The sequence below is a fragment of the Theropithecus gelada genome, chromosome 10 (genome assembly GCF_003255815.1).
Source record: "Theropithecus gelada isolate Dixy chromosome 10, Tgel_1.0, whole genome shotgun sequence".
NCBI lineage: Eukaryota > Metazoa > Chordata > Mammalia > Primates > Cercopithecidae > Theropithecus > Theropithecus gelada.
The window spans coordinates 469,263-484,581 of record NC_037678.1 but is presented as its reverse complement, the minus strand read 5'-3'; the positions used below and the strand labels follow the sequence as shown (position 1 = coordinate 484,581).

Sequence of the window (15,319 nt, the reverse complement as noted above, 5' to 3'; positions counted from 1 at the left end):
CCCCCCCGCGCTGCACCCCCCCCCCCCCCCCCGGGACCCCCCTCCCCGGGCGGGGCCCCCCCCCCCCCCCCCCGACCCCCCCCCCCGGGCCGGGCCCCCCCCCCCCCCCCCCCCCGGTGCTGCTGGAGGATACGGTCGCTGCCCTTGAACAGCGTCTTGCCTGTGATCATCTCCGCCATGATGCACCCCACAGACCAGATGTCCACTGAGATAAAAGCCATGGTCAGCCCCGTGGGCAGGGGGACGGGATGAGATGGGGAGGGAGGAAACACAGACACAGCCCACCCACCCGGCTCCCACCCCAGCTCAACAGCCTCCCTGGGGAGCAGCCACCACAGGGCTCTCTGTGAAGAAGTAGAGAAGCAGATGGTGCAGCCCGAGAGGCCCAAATCGCTAGGCAGCTTCTCACCCGTCTGCGTGTAGCGCATCCAATTCAAGATGACCTCGGGTGCCCGGTACCACCGGGTCACCACATAGCCAGTCATCTCGCTGTCTGCCTGCCTGGCCAGGCCAAAGTCCAGGATCTGCGGGAAGAATCGGGGAGGTGGGTTCTAGGGGACTCCCAAGGAGCGGACAGGCCACCCATGGTCCAGGAGACCCCGGGGGGGTTGGACTCGAAGCCCCAAGCTGGGGCCTCCTGACAACCTTTGAGGACTTGAGGCCAAGCCCTCGGACCCCAAACTGCGCGAGCTCCTCCCTTTGGCCAGTGCACCGAGCCCAGCTGCCCTTGGGATGGAGCAGGGGCCCTGGGGCTCCCCTCTCCCTGCTGTCACCTGCTGCCCACCAAGGCCTCAGCCCTGTCCTGGACCAGGCAGGGGCCTGGGGGCGCCTCCCACCCTCACCCGCTGCAGGTATGGCATGTGGCATACCACTGCCTCCTGGGGCTCACCCACCCACCAGCTCCTCAGCCACTGCCCAGAGCCTGGGGCCTTGGCCCCCTGCCCAGGCCTGACAGGTGGATAGGTGGGCAGATCCGGAGGGGCCCCTGCCAGGCGGCACACACCTTCAGCTCACAGTCTTCGTTCACAGCCAGGTTGCCAGGCTTCAGGTCCTGGGGACAGAGGAAAGGTGGCCACTGTGCCCCACCCTCCCGAGCATGGGCACAGCCAAGAGCCTGGGTGGCACCTAAAGATGGGGCCACCAGACCTGGCCCCCTTGCTCTCTGCAGCCCTTCAAGGACAGACCCAGGTACCTGGGCATCCAGGCAGGCTCCCACCAGGGGCTGTGCATGAGGCGTGGCTCAGCCCCCCCAGACCCCGTCAGCCCCCCCCAGACCCTGTCAGACCCTCACAGGTAGGACGTGGAGGCGGGGGATTGCGCTGGGGGAGGGCTGATGGGTGGCTCCTCCACCAGGACTCACTCTGTGGATGATGCCGGCAGCATGGATATACTGCGGGGACAGAAGATTCGGCAGGTTTCAGCGTACCAGGGCCTCAGAGCCACAGGGCCCTCCTCTGCCCAGCCCCGAGGCCCTGCCTGCCTCCCTGCAGCCTCCCCTAGGGCCATACCCTCAGCCCCTTCAGCATCTGGTACACGAGGAACTGGATCCGGTCCTCGCCCAGCTTCTCATGTTTCATGAGCTTGCCCAGGTCGGTGCCCATGAATGGCATCACCAGGTAACTGTGGGAGGGGCCGGAGCACCATCAGTGGGCAGAGCCAGCCTCTGCATCCCAGAGGCCTACCCAGCAGGCCCAGGCTCAGACCCATCCGGGATCCAGCAGGTGCCCCCGGGAAGGTCACCCTGCAGCACCTGTCCCCACTAGCCTCGGCATCCTCACAACCCCACCTTGCAGTGCCAGGCTCCATCCTGCCCCAACTGTCACTGCCAGCAACGCTCACACCTCCCTCCCACCCTGAGGACTGTCAGACAGGCAGGAGGCTGCCCTTTGGCGTTTTTGTTTTTGTTTTTTTTGAGACGGAGTCTCGCTCTGTCGCCCAGGCTGGAGTGCAGTGGCCGGATCTCAGCTCACTGCAAGCTCCGCCTCCCGGGTTCACGCCATTCTCCTGCCTCAGCCTCCCGAGTAGCTGGGACTACAGGCGCCCACCACCTCGCCTGGCTAGTTTTTTGTATTTTTTAGTAGAGACGGGGTTTCACCGTGTTAGCCAGGATGGTCTCGATCTCCTGACCTCGTGATCCGCCCGTCTTGGCCTCCCAAAGTGCTGGGATTACAGGCTTGAGCCACCGCCCCGGCCTCCCTTTGGGGTTTTTGAACCCTCTGCTAAAGCGCCCTGTGTGCCAGGCTGGGGCTGAGGCTGCAAGGCTCGAGTCTTCACAGGCAGGGGAGGGAGGCAGTCAGGTTTCAACCTCGGAACTTTGTGCCACAGATGAGGGAGGTGCCTGGGGGCGATGGGGGCATGGCAAGGCATCTGGGTCAGAGGGGCTGGCTGAGCCGGTGGAGACGGACACAGGAGAATGGTATTTAGCACCTCCCCAGAGGCCACTGAGGCCAGCGTGGGTCCTTGACCGCTGCAAGTCAGGCGGGAGGCACCTGCTACCCTCTCCAGGCCTTCCTCAGCCTGGCCCTTCACTCTTGGCCGACAAGGTGTGAGTCCCGGGGTGGTCGGCTGCAGGGCAAGGGCAGGGTGGGTCCTCCCTACCGCTTCTCCCCCACCTGCTGGGAAAGGTCAGCAGCTCCAGTTACCGGCCACACACTTGGTGCCAGGGTCCCGAGCACGGGACCTTCCTGTTAACAAATGGTCAGGTCCAAGGTTCACACCTCCGGTGCCGGAGAGCCCAGGTGCCAAGCGTGAAGGGAGGCAGCAGCCCCAGCTCTGCCCAGCTGTGGGTCCCAGGACCATGTGGGGGAGGGTGTGGGGCAGAGTAGTATGGGGGGGTTGGCAGTGTGCATCCCCTACTCAGGCTACAGGAAGAGAACCCCATGCCAACCTGGAACCTGAAGCCAGTGCCCAGAGCTGCCCACCACCCCTTGTGCCCAGCAGCCAGCCCAGGTCGGCACTCACAAGTCTGTAAAGTCATCCAGGGTCTCATCAGGAGTGAACACATCCAGCAGCCCAATCACCTGGGGGGCCAGGTAGGGTTGAGAGTGCAGCGGAGGACACGGGCTGGGGCACCCCCCAAGAGTGGCACAGCCCTCTGGGCAGGAAACCCCCTCTGCAGCTGTCGTCATGCCCCACTGTCCAAAGGGCCTGGCTCTGCCCACTGGCAGCGTGGCCCAGCCCTGGCACACATACCCACAGACAGGTTATTTTTGGATGGTGACAGCCGGGATCTTCTGGGGGAAGGGCAACCCGGAGTCTGGGCTGGCTCTGAACCATCCAAAGGGCTCCTGCCACTTGCCCCTTTCTCCCCTCTTCTCCCCAACCAAGCAGACCCACACCCAGGGAAGGGATAGCGCTATGAGGAGAGGCCAGGCCTCTGCTGGTGAGGCCCAGGTGGACAGCACCATGACCCGCCAGACCTGGTCCCCACAGCACCCCTGGTTGGGGAGATGGACAGTGGACAGGTCATGTGATAACTGCTGCCTCAGCATTTTGGGGTAACAGGGTCCCAGGGAGGCCTGGAGAAGTTCTGCACAGCCAAGGATGGACGGGCAGGTAGACATGTGGGCTGCGGGACACCCGGCAGAGGGCACGTGCAGAGTGGCCAAGGCAAGAGGGAGAACACTTGGAGAGTTTGAGGAACACAGGGAGGGAGGCCAGGTGGCCGTGGCCCAGGCCAGGGAGGGGCTGAGGAGAGGCCAGAGGGAGCCGGCAGGGCAGCACACACCAGGTGAAAGTTTGGCTTTGATCCCAAGAGACAGGGAAGGATTTAAACGGGTGTGATGCTAAACACGTCCTGCTGGCCGTGGTGTAGGGACTGGCCAGAGTGAAGCAAGAATGGACCTAAACTGGAAGGACAGCTCCGCCAGAGCCGTGGGCAAGAATGTGGAGGGAGGAGGAGAAGGAACAGAGGCCCGTCCAGGGAGGCCTGGGAGCAGTGGGGTCTGTGGACACGACAGCTGGAGGGTGCCCGGGAGAGCGCTTTGGCAGAAGTTGGAAAGCAGGGTCCTGTGGGCTAGGGGCCATAGGACTTGGCTTGGCCTCTGTGGTGTGGGAGCTGGCCTGGAGAGGGAGGTGGCATGGGGATGGCAGGACAGAGGCCTGTGGCAGAGCCTCCTCCCCCGCTGAGCAAGGCATGTGGCCTCACAGAGCTTCAGTCTTCCAGGAAGATGGGGTTCCAGGGAAGGAGCCTCAGCTGCAGGCCGGGAGCCCAGGGGGTGGACCCCCAGGCACAGCGGGGACCCCAGGACAGCAGGGTGGTGGCTAAAGAAAAGCCCTGGTGGAGCCCAGCACGGTGGGTCACGGCTGCACTCCCAGCAGTTTGGGAGGCGAAGGCAGGCGGATCACGAGGTCAGGAGTTCAAGACCAGCCTGGCCAACATAGTGAAACCCCGTCTCTACTAAAAATACAAAAAGTTAGCCGGGTGTGGTGGTGGGTGCCTAGAGTCACAGCTACTAGAGAGGCTGAGGCAGGAGAATTGTGTGAACCCAGGAGGTGGAGGTTGCAGATCGCGCCATTGCACTCCAGCCTGGGTGACAGAGGGAGACCCCATCTCAAAAAAGAGAAGCCCCAGTGGACGGGCGCGGTGGTTCAGGCCTGTAATCCCAGCACTTTGGGAGGCCGAGGCAGGGGGATCACTCGAGGTCAGGGGTTTGAGACCAGTCTGCCCAACATAATGAAACACCATCTCTACTAAAAATACAAAACATTACCCAGGCATGGTGGCATGGACCTGTAATCCCAGCTACTCAGGAGGCTGAGGCAGGAGAATCACTTGAACCCAGGAGGCAAAGGTTGTGGTGAGCCGAGATCATGCCATTGCACTCCAGCCTGGGCAACAAGAGCGAAACTCCATCTCAAAAGAAAAAAAAAAAAGAAGAAAGCCCCAGAGCGCTTGGCTGGATGGGGCAAGGCCCGAGCAGGTGAGTGAGTGGGTGGGTGGGGGCAGGGAGCCGAGGGGAAGGCTACAGTCCTGGGGCAAGGTCTTGGTGTGACGGGCGGGATGGGGGAGTGCGGTGGTGGCAAGGTGGGGGCAGGGCTGGGTGTGAGGGGGGTGTTGAGGTGGGGGCAAGGCTGGTGTCCACCGCAAACAGATTTCACAGGGCCCGGGGTGGTGAGCTGGGGTCAGGGTGGGCTATGGGAAGCCTCAGAGAAAAGGACCCACCCAAGGGGCTGAGAGAGTGGCGGTGGCCAGGAACCAGGGGGCGGGCGGTTTGCTGGTGGACGCAGGGACTCATTCTCCCAGGGCACCGGTGGCTCGGATGACCCAGGAGGGTCCAGAGCATCTCACCCTGGAGCTAGGGTCCGGGTGCCCAGACCACCTGCCTTCAGGCTAGGCCCAGACCAGGGGCAGGGCAGGAGTGACGTGGGGAGCAGTGGACAAGTGGGACTGTCTCCAGAAACCAGAGGGCCCCTGGCAGAGAAGTCAGGCTCTTAGCAGCCAGCCACTCCGTGGGAGAGGCCCAGGGCAGCTGTGCATGGCATCTCACAGGCAGGACTGGAAAGGATGGGCCCCCACAGCAAAAGGGAGGGTGTCTGTGAGATGACCACCACGCCCAGTGCCCCCCAAACAGCAGCTCCCTGAACCCTTCACTCACCCCCAGGGGCTCCAGAGGGTTCACCATACTCCCTACGTTCTGGCGCCCCCCTCCTCCCCCTCCACTGGGTCGGAAGACTCGGGAGATGGACAGCAACAAAGTGGGCTCCACAGAGGGGCTGGAGAGGGGCCCGGATGGGAAAGAGAAGGTGCCCCTTCCAGGAAAATCCTCCTGCCGGAAGCATCCTCTCACCGCGGGCTTCCTGGCTGGGGGCAGGGTTTGGCGTGAGACCTGGAGGATCCCCTGGGCCTGGCCAAGTCGTGTCCCCTGACCAGGGCCTGGCTGAGGCGCCAAGTCAAGGGGCTCTTTCCCGGGCCTGGCAGAGGAGGGGGAATGGCCCTTGGGGGAGTCGTCTCCTTGCTCTCCTTCTCCCCTGGGGGCCCACGGCCCGACCCCCGCCCCGCCCCACAGCAGGTTGCCTGGGGAAGGGGTTGCCGGGTGGAGGGACCCAGCCCAGCCGAACCGAGCCGAGGCCGGGGCGCCTTCCCGGAGCGGGGTCGCGCGACTCACGTTCTCGTGGCGCATGTGCTTGAGCAGGCGCAGCTCGCGGTAGGCGCGCTTGGCGAACAGCTCGGACTGGAAGGGCCGGTACAGCTTCTTGATGGCCACCTTAGCGCCGGTGCGGCTGTCCACGGCCGAGCTGCGGGGCGGACCGCTTAGCGGGAAGGCCGGGCACCCCGCGCAGGCCCCGCCCGCCCCGCCGGCCGCCCCGCCCGGCCCGCGCTCACCACACCGCGCCATAGGCGCCCGAGCCCACGGGCTGCAGGTCCCGGTACACGGCGCGCACCTCCCAGGCCGTCTTGGTCACCTCCTGGCGGTAAAAGCCACTGCGGGCAGGCGGCGGAGAGCTCATGGCAGGCCCGGGAGCCGCCCACCCCGCAGAGCCCGCGGGCGGTGCCCCAGGACCGGGGACCCGGGATCGGTGGGGCTTCCTCGGCGTGCGCCCCGGGCGGACTCCGCGCTGCTCGCCCGCCCGCCGCTGGGACGCTCCTGTTCCCGACCCTTCCCTCGGGGATGTCCCAGGTGCCGACCCTGGCCCGACCCCGACCCAGGCAGCGCACGGCCCCTCCCCCGCCCGGGGACCAACCGGCCCGCGGGCGGCGCGCACGTGACGCCCTCGCCCGCCCTCCGGCCCCTCCGGAAACCCGAGGCGGCCGCCGCCGGGGGAGGGCCGGAGCCTGGGGGGAAGCGCAGGGGGAGGGGAGCGCCGCCCCGCAGCTTTGTCCCGACCTAGGGCCGGACGCGGCGTGGAGATACCCCTGTCAGCCTCTCCCCTTTGGCTGAACTTCCCCGCTCTGGAGGTGGAGCCGGGGGAGGGGGGAGCTCCTGCTGAGACCCTGGGCTCCAGTCCTGACTGCCCATGGTTCCAGGGCGCAGGGCCCATCCTTGACAGCCTGAGCGCTGACTTCTATCGGCAGTCCCAAGTTGGGCTGAGCCCTGTGTACCTAGAGTCAACTTCCCACGCCACCCCCAAGGATGCCCTACCTCTGCGCCTGATCCATCCATCCCCGAATGGGGGGTCCATCTGCACCTGTCTTGCCTGTATCCCTCTTTCTACACGGAGGGGTCTGTCTCCCAAAATCCTCAGGCTGCATCCCCAACCCCACCCCTGTGGCCACTGACCCCGGGCCTCTCAGTCCCATAGGTCCCCGAGGGCCCTTTTGGACACCCAACTCCTCCCCCTGCTCCCCCCATCTGTGGGGTGCCTGCTGCAAGTGTTGCAAGTGCTGGTGCCCCTGCCCGTCCCATCCCTGCCTGTCCTGTCCTGCAAAACCCAGGCTGAGGGTGGCTGCACTGTCTCCAGCAGGGATGGGGACCTGCTGGGGCCCTCAGCCTGACCCCTCTGTGTGGGCGTTATCCTCCCATAAGTCTGGCCCCATCCTAGACCAGATGCTCTGGTGGGCAAAGCCCCACCCTGACACCCCCTCCGCAGTCCAGAAACCTGGGTCTGAGGAGGGATGTGGGTGCACCCCGGGAGCCCACTGGGCTGGTGGGTAACAGGATCGCTAGGGCCCTCTGCCCCGCCCTCCGGCCATGAATCAGCAGCTCAGCCGCTCAAGGGCGGGAGGAGCTTTACACCTGGGCTTTGGGCCGTGTTCCGTGGCATTCATCAGCTCGTGCCCAGCGAGCAGGGGCAGCCCAGGGCTGCCCAAACCACAGCTGCCTGTGGCCTGCACCCTTTGTGCCCTGGGCTGCCTGTGGCACTCCATCTACCTCTTCCAGGAAGCCCAGCTGCCACTGCTGTCCCCCTTAACTCCCCGTGATGGAGCTCAGGGGTCCAGAAGGCCCCGCACAGACCAGGCTTCTGAGGTGGGGCTGTGTCCCCATTCTGCTCCCACCCCCAACCGCCAACACTGGACTTCCCCCAGGACTGACCACTACACTGATGAGGCCCCAGGAGGGCCCCCAACTCCCAGACAGTTTCCACCCCTACCCAAGACCCAAGCAAGGGTACAGACTGTCCCTGGCCCCTAGAGACACTGCCTGACCCCAAATGGTCTGGACCCTCCCCCACACGTAAGCTGCAGAGCATAGTGGGAACGGGACCAGCACACACATTCTCTGGGTTAAAGTGGCCTCTTTTTCCTTCACCAGGAAGGAAAGGAAAGCTATTTTCCCTAGCCCACCCAGCCCCCGCCCAGGGATGGGCAGACCCTTGCTCCCTTGACACCCAACTTCCCCCCAGCCAGCTTCCCTGACCACTGAGGGGTAGGGAGGTGGTGTCTGGATCTTGGCCCGAAGCCAAGCCTGCCCACTACATCCCCACAGGGCAGCTGGGGTCACCATCTGGGTGGCCGTCCCACCCTGTGCCCTCAGAGCCCACCCATCAGCCGTGTCCTCCCCTGGTCCCCCTGGGCTCAGACCCTCCAGGGAGCAGGGAGGGTGCCAGAAGATGGCCACTGGTCTGACTGGGGGCCTGAGGGATCTGGCCAGCTAGAGGTGAGTGATACAGAGTGACCCAGACACTCCCCCCATGCCCAGCAGTGGGGATGGCGGCGGCAGCAGGGCCTGGAGTGGCCTTTGGATATGAGCCGAGCGAGAGAACCCCCTTTATTGTGCACCCCTGGTGCAGGCACTTGACACCCAGGCTTCCCTGGGCCCCTCGAGGCAAGAGGTCACCCCCTTTCCAGGGCAGAGCCATACCCCCAACTCAGCTCTGGGCAGGGTCCCGTCTCCGAGGTTACTGGATCAGCTCCATCCTGGGACAAGGAAGGAGGACTGACCCACAGACCAGAGCACCTCAGATCTCCGGCTGCAGGGCCACAACGGTGGGCAGAGGTAGAGAGCGGGCCAGGGTGCGGCGCACAAGTGTCCAAGTCCAAGTCCACACCCGCGTGTGCTGCCTGCCTTAGCGTCCTCAAGGCCAAACCACCCAGTCACCCCCAGCCTCAGGAGCCTGCTGCGGGTCACATATCCGAGGAGAAAGCCCGTGCTGGCGCTCATGTGGCTGCCCTTTCGCCCACTGGAGCCCCCAGTCTGAAACACCCCTCACGGCATCAGGAACTGAGGAGAGGGAAGGCAACAGCACGCCCGCCCCAGCGCCAGCTTCTTGCCAGGCATGGCTGCTGGCCCTTAGGCGCCCACAGATTCACATGCACCACATCACATGTGCTCTGACATATGAACACGAGGAGTGCACGCTCATCCACATGTGCCCACACACTCCCACGGGTGAACACAAGGCTCCAGGCAGCTTTTCTCATTTGACACCTGGTGGTTGTCCGTGCCCAGCCTGGTGGCACACTGGCTCTGCCACTCCTCTTAGACCTGTGGGTCTCAGCACTGACCAGGACAGCCCCCTACTTCCAGGCTGAGCAGCTCTAACCACTGAGACCTCTCCCTTTGAGTCTCCCAGGGTCCCGGCCCCAGCATGTCCTCCAGAGAGCCCTGGGACAGAAGAGACCCCAAGATTGACGCTCCCCAATGGGTCGGCCTGGGACAGACAGGGGAACTCCGCAGGGGAACCCCTTTGGCATCCAGGACCCCACAGTCAGGTCCCAATGGAGAGCGCAGTAGCCAGAAGGGAGCAGGAGGACCAAGGTAGGCCCAGGGACATTTGTGCCCAGACTCCTACACATGGCAAGCACATGTACACACATGTTTGTGCATGCATACATGTGTGTAGATTATCCTGAAGGCGAGGGGTCCTAGGCCAGGAGTCAGTGACCATAGGAGTGTGAGAGGTGCCTCTTGAGGAAATCGGACCAGCTGTGGAAGGGTGCAGGCCCAAGCCCCTCCACAGGCTCTTAGGGGCTGCTGGGCGGCACCTCACTGCTCAATCTCCAGGCTGCCAGGCGGCTTCGGTGGCTCTGGGGGCTTGAAGCTGAGGACTTCCTGGTAGGTGAGCTCTAGGAGGTGAAGGGAAAGGGTGAACCTGTGCCTCCACAGCCCAGCCCCCCACCTGCTTGTCTGGCACCTGCCACCCAGCCCAGGCCCACCACCCTGTGACAGCAGCCTCAGCAGAGTCTGGGAGCCAGAACCTGCCCTGTGCCACTCCCCAACCCCACCCACCCCCAGCCTGTGCTGGACACCCGAACGCCCTTCCACACCTGACCAGTCTGGAGAGGAACCGGGGCATTTCCTGCCTCTGGGGAAGTGGAGCCTGCAGGCCCCTGGACCCACCCGCAGCCACTGCCATGCCCACCCTTCCACTCCTCCAGCGTGCGCTCCTTAGCCTCAACGCTCTCATCATACGGCTCGGCCTCTGGCTCATCCTCAGGGTCGTGGTACTGGCTGAAGTAGGCGTGGGCCAGTGCCTCGGCAGCACTGACCCTCTGGTCACTGTCCAGCACCAGCATCCTTCCAAGGAGGTCTATGGCTGCAGGGGACCCAGTGGCAGGGAGGAGAGGGTCAGCTCTGTATCCAGGGCCAGATATGGAGCCCAGTCTAGCCCCAGGGCAGTCCTCACCCAGGGGGTTGGCTCCATGGAAGATGCTGCTCAGGTCCTTCTGGGGCATGGGGGGCAGGGACTGGATGTATGTCCGGGCCTGGAGGGCACACGAGAACACCTGGGGAGGCTGCTCACTCTCTGCCTCCCTGGCCCTAAACTGGGGCTTCTCTTGGCTAGCCCCCAGACTCAATTCACTCCAACAGGCTAGGACAAGGGCACAGGCAGACCAGTGACTCTCTCCACATAGGGTCCGGTGACCAGCTCCTCACTGGGCCCCTAACGCCTGCAGGAGCTGGGTCCAAGTACACTCCCTCCACCCAGCCCAACCCCACTGCCCTGGCCAGGCACTGCTTGCTGGGCACCCAGCCCGCCCCCACTGCCCCGGCCAGGCACTGCTTGCTGGGCACCCAGCCCGCCCCCACTGCCCTGGCCAGGCACTGCTTGCTGGGGTCATGGTTTTGCACTCACTGTCCCTGGTGTCAGGAACATCTTCCCCCTTCTCCTGTTTCCCCTGCAGGGATTGGGCACCTGACGTAGTCTCTATCCCACCACATCCCATGTTCCCCATATCGTCCCCACATTTCCACACCACCCTCTCCCTGAGAGAGCCTGGGGACTCGACCAGCAGAGGGAGCTGCCAGCTGGCAGGCACCAACTCACGTGTTCCGAGGAGATCTTTGCCAGAACCTCGGGGCTGGGTGTGCCCACCACTTCCATGATGCGCTTCAGCTGGTCAATGTCTGCATCACTCAGGAAACACCCACGGGCCAGCCAAGGACCTCTCTTGGGCCCCCAGACCCAAAACTTTGGGGCGCTGCCCAGAGCCCGCTCTCCTAGAGCTGAGGATGGCCAGCCCAAAGTAGTATGGCATGGGGGGCAGAAGAGGCAAGACCCGCCAGAAGGGGCCAGCGCTGGTCCCTACCCTACAAGAGGGGCCCTGTTTGACCCTGCTCCCCAACCTGGGCCAAGGATACAGTCGCTTCCCGGGAAGAGGGCCTTGCCCTGGAGCAGCTCAGCCATGATGCAGCCCACGGACCAGATGTCCACTGTTTGAGGGCGAGGGGGCCTCCATCAGTGTGCCCACCCCACGTCCCTCCTCCAGGACACCCACAGTCACATCCAGGCCCTGAGACGGGCAGACCCCTCCTCCGCCATACCCAACCCCCCTGGGCAGGGGGAGGCCTGTAGCTGCAGGGCCAGAGGAGGCCAGCACCCGTCATGCTCTAGCGGCCTCTGAAGGGCTGCCTTTGAATGTGGGTCCCACATTCTTGGGGACCTTGCCCGCCCCCCAAGACCTGGCATGCAGAACCAGTCCAGGGCCAGACGAGGCCCTCGGCCTTCGTCCCCCCAGGCCTTCCCCCTGCACCTGTCTGGTTGTAATGCATCCAGTTTAGCATGATCTCAGGTGCCCGGTACCAGCGCGTGGCCACGTAGCCGGTCATCTCCTCGTCTGCCTGGCGCGCCAGCCCGAAGTCCAGGATCTGGGGCGACCACGAGGTGTTCTCAAGCTCGTCATGGGCTTCGCCACCGCCCTGCCCACCCCTGCCCACGGGCCTCACCCTGAGCTCACAGTCCTCGTTCACAGCCACGTTGCTGGGCTTCAGGTCCTGCAGGTCACGCGGAGCGTGAGCACAGGAGGCCGGGACGGAGCCCTGCTGGACCCGACCCTCACCCTGCGGTCGCACCTACCCGGTGGATGATCCCGGCCGAGTGGATGTACTGCGGGAGGGAGATCGTGGTGAGCGCCAGGCCTGGCCTGCCCGCCCCCCTCGAGGGAACCCGCGAAACCCAGGGCGCCCTACCTTTAGCCCGCGCAGCAGTTGGTAAACCAGGAACTGAACGTGCTCGTCGCTCAGCGCCTGGCACTTGACGATGTTGTTCAGGTCGGCGCCCATGAGGGTGGTCACCAAGTACCTGGGGCGGGGTCAGGGGGTCAGGACAGGGCCCCACCGCCGCTCCGCGAACGCGCTCCCCGCTGCCTCGCCCGCCCCGCCGCTCACACTTCGCTGAAGTCCTCGATGGACGTGGCCGGCGTGAAGACGTCCAGAAGCCCGATGACCTGGGTGGCAGGGGGCGTCAGGGCCGGGCGGCGAACCCCCGGCTGTGGTTCAACCACCCCCCCGGGCCCCGCCCCGCAGCGCCAGGCCGCGCCCCCATGGCCACGCCCCCATCGCCAGAGCTCACCCACCCATTGGCTGCGCCCGCGGCCCCGCCCCTGGACGCGCCCTCCCGCCACGGCCCGCCCCCGGCTCACGTTCTCGTGCTTCAGGTGCTTGAGCAGCCGCAGCTCCCGGTACGTCCTGCGCGCGTGGATCAGCGACTGGAAGGGGCGCGACAGCTTCTTCACCGCCACCTTCTGGCGCAGCCGCGCGTCGTAGGCCGAACTGGAAGGCGGGCGAGTGAGGCGGCGCCGGGAGGGGTCCGAGGGCGGCCGCCCGCGCGCACACGCGCTCCCGTCCGCACGCGCGTGGACCCGGGCGGCGCCGCTCTCGCCGCTTCTCTGTGGGGATGGGGCAGTGGAGCTTTTCCGCCCCGGCCCCGGCCCCGGCCCCGGCCCCGCCGCCCCAGCTCGGCCTCCCGCCTCGGGCCTACCCTCTCCATGCTTGCTGGGAAGGAGCCCCTGGGGCTGGACCGCCATGCGTGTGTTCGCCCCTCAAGGTCCTGGACCTTCTCTGTCCCCTGACCCCACTGATTCCCACTCCCAACCAGGGGCCCCCATTCAAAGTGAGGCTAGGGGAGAGGCCCCCCACCCAGCGTGGAAAAACACAGCAGGAAAACAGCCACTGGCATTCACCTGCAGCAGACCGGCCTCCCTCTGCCCCATAGACCCCATGGTCCCAGGAGGCTCATGGAGGGGGATTCTAGAGCCACCTCAAAGCCCCTGGACCCCCAGTGCCTCCGAATGTTCAAAATGCGGAGGGAAAGTTGGTCAGAGTGTTTATTGCATCATTATTTGGAACAAAACCTGGACAGAAGGTGATGTACAGCTGAGGGCGTGTGCTGGCCCCACAGAACAGCCCTTCGCCCAGCCCCACTTCCCAGAGGTCCAGACCCTCCACCCTGCACCAGCTTCCTGAGCACACACTCCCTTTGCCAGTGACCCCTCATCCCACCCTCCCATGTCCCACTGCCCTCAGCCCTGCTAAAGGCAAGGCCTTTGCACAGCCTGTTCCCTCTCGCTGATTCTTGCCCCTTCTCTCCCTCCTACTTCTGTCTCTTGGGATCCTGTCCCAGAGGAAGTGGAGGCTGCGGCCACCCCCCATGCCCACACAGCGGGGAGCAGGGGCGGTTCCCGCTGGGTCTGGGATGCTCATGGGCCCAGGTCGAGGTGCCTGGGGCAGCCATGCTCCCAGCCTACGACCAGGGAAAGGTGGTTCTGAGGTGGTGAGGCGAGTGGCCCCGCATGTGGGGCAGCAGGTTCTTTTGGCCAATTGCATCTGTGCGGTCAGGTGACAGGAAATTGGCACCCGGTCCGCACCCTTGGCAGTGGAACTGAGAAAATGGGCCAGGGGTGCAAGGGGGGAGACCAGGCCTCACTCGGAGAACCGGACACCCCTCAGCAACTCCCAGAGTCCAGCTAGGCCCCGCCCTAGTTCCCTATGGCCACTCCCACACTGTCCCAGACCGTTTTCCTGCCCTTGAGGTCTCAGAGAGGAAGACAGATCTGTGCTGGCATGATGGCTAGCATGACCCACCTGCAGCTTCTGACGGAAGGCTAGGGACCACGCCAGAAGACAGCCTGCCCTGGGACCCCCAGCCCTGATGCTGGCTCCTGAGCTCCGAATCTGGTGGGCCTAGAGATCCCACTTCCAACCTACAAGTGCCTGGGACAACGCCCTGCTCTGGCTGCCTCTGCCTTCACGCCCCACCAGGACCCCCCAGTGGGCAGCAGCTAAGGGGCATTGGCCGTGGTGAGGACTCAGCTGCACCTCTCAAAGCCTGTACCCATGATCGGCCTCCCAGGCAACATGGAAGCTGAAACTTAGGACTCTTGGTAATAACCTCACCCTAAGCCCCTCCAACCCTGGCTGCCCTGGTAACAGAGGCCTTGGCCCAGTCGACCCCCCTCCCCCACCCAGATTCTGTCGTCTTCCTGGGCCCCAGGCCAGGTCCTCTGGCCCCAGGGCCTAAGTGGGGTTTGTGGTCTGAGGGGGAGCCTGAGGCCATCCCAGGGGGAGAGGTCTTGGCTTCCGGGAACGGGGCTTCCCTTTTCAGACAATAGCCCCCAGCCCGGGCGGGGGAGGGGCATCCGCTAGACCCGGGGGCTGCCTGACCCGACTCAGTGGGTGCTCAGACATTTAGGGGCCCGGACATCAGGGTGGCTCGGGGCTCGGTCGCGTGGAGACCCACCCTCACGTCGGCTGTGACCCCCCAGGCCTCAGGCCTGGTGGGGGGCGGTCCGAATCGGGCGAGGCCGGAGGACCCCCTCCCTCCCGGTAACGGCGTCTGCTTGGAAAGTTTCTTTACGCCGCCCCCCCATTCATTCCTCAGATCCGCGCGGCGCCCGGGGGCGGAGGCAGGGCGAGGCCCCTCCCCACGCCGAGAACCTCGCGCGGGCTAGGAGGGGACGCGCTCTCCGGCCCGGCCCGGCCCCCACCCAGCACCCCCTGTGCCCCGCCCCTACCAGACGGAGCCGTAGGCGCCCGAGCCCACCGGGCGCAGCCCCTGCAGCCGCTGCGGCACCTCCCACACGGTCTTGTTCAGCTCCTGCCGGTAGAAGCCGGCGCGAGGGCCCGACATGTCCGGACCGGCCGCCGCTCCGCCCGGGGCCAGCCCCGCGCCCGCGCCCGAGCCGAGCCCGAGCCGAGCGGAGCGGAGCGGAGGGCGGCGG

The 15,319-nt window shown here is 65.3% G+C and overlaps 2 protein-coding genes across 8 annotated transcripts in view; both read right to left on the bottom strand.

Annotated features, from left to right (window-relative positions):
• Positions 1–6,754, bottom strand: part of MAPK12 (mitogen-activated protein kinase 12) — a 10,167-nt gene extending 3,413 nt beyond the window's left edge. For 2 of the 6 annotated variants that reach the window (XM_025400444.1, XM_025400443.1), the window contains exons 1-8: positions 6,326–6,754; positions 6,108–6,237; positions 2,962–3,020; positions 1,509–1,620; positions 1,361–1,390; positions 1,004–1,051; positions 410–524; positions 134–205 (exon numbers count right to left, since the gene is read on the bottom strand). In XM_025400444.1, the coding sequence (XP_025256229.1) occupies positions 134–205; positions 410–524; positions 1,004–1,051; positions 1,361–1,390; positions 1,509–1,620; positions 2,962–3,020; positions 6,108–6,237; positions 6,326–6,450 (691 nt within the window). In that variant the 5' untranslated portion in view covers positions 6,451–6,754. The other 4 variants (XM_025400442.1, XM_025400445.1, XM_025400446.1 and 1 more) reach the window with 4 other exon arrangements.
• Positions 6,755–8,635: 1,881 nt separating this feature from the next.
• Positions 8,636–15,319, bottom strand: MAPK11 (mitogen-activated protein kinase 11). Of its 2 annotated transcripts, XR_003121480.1 has the most exons (13): positions 15,113–15,319; positions 12,743–12,872; positions 12,489–12,547; positions 12,291–12,402; positions 12,178–12,207; positions 12,048–12,095; positions 11,855–11,969; positions 11,463–11,534; positions 11,149–11,228; positions 10,507–10,585; positions 10,243–10,416; positions 9,714–9,946; positions 8,636–8,797 (listed from the first exon to the last, which is right to left on the bottom strand). XR_003121480.1 is itself a non-coding variant. In XM_025399455.1 (12 exons), exons 1-12 carry the CDS (start codon positions 15,226–15,228, stop codon positions 9,867–9,869), a joined length of 1,095 nt encoding a protein of 364 aa, XP_025255240.1. In that variant the 5' UTR covers positions 15,229–15,319; the 3' UTR covers positions 8,636–9,866. The 2 variants fall into 2 exon arrangements, 1 of the variants encoding a protein (XP_025255240.1); XM_025399455.1 differs by having other exon boundaries at positions 8,636–9,946.

Bases quoted from the DNA above. Each gene is read 5' to 3' on its own strand.
- MAPK11 (XM_025399455.1), bottom strand. From the start codon at position 15,228: ATGTCGGGCCCTCGCGCCGGCTTCTACCGGCAGGAGCTGAACAAGACC. The intron at 12,873-15,112 runs GTAGGGGCGGGG...CCCGCCTTCCAG, and splicing joins GGCGCCTACGGCTCCGTCTG to TTCGGCCTACGACGCGCGGC. The intron at 12,096-12,177 runs GTAGGTGCGACC...CGTGACCTGCAG, and splicing joins CGGCCGGGATCATCCACCGG to GACCTGAAGCCCAGCAACGT.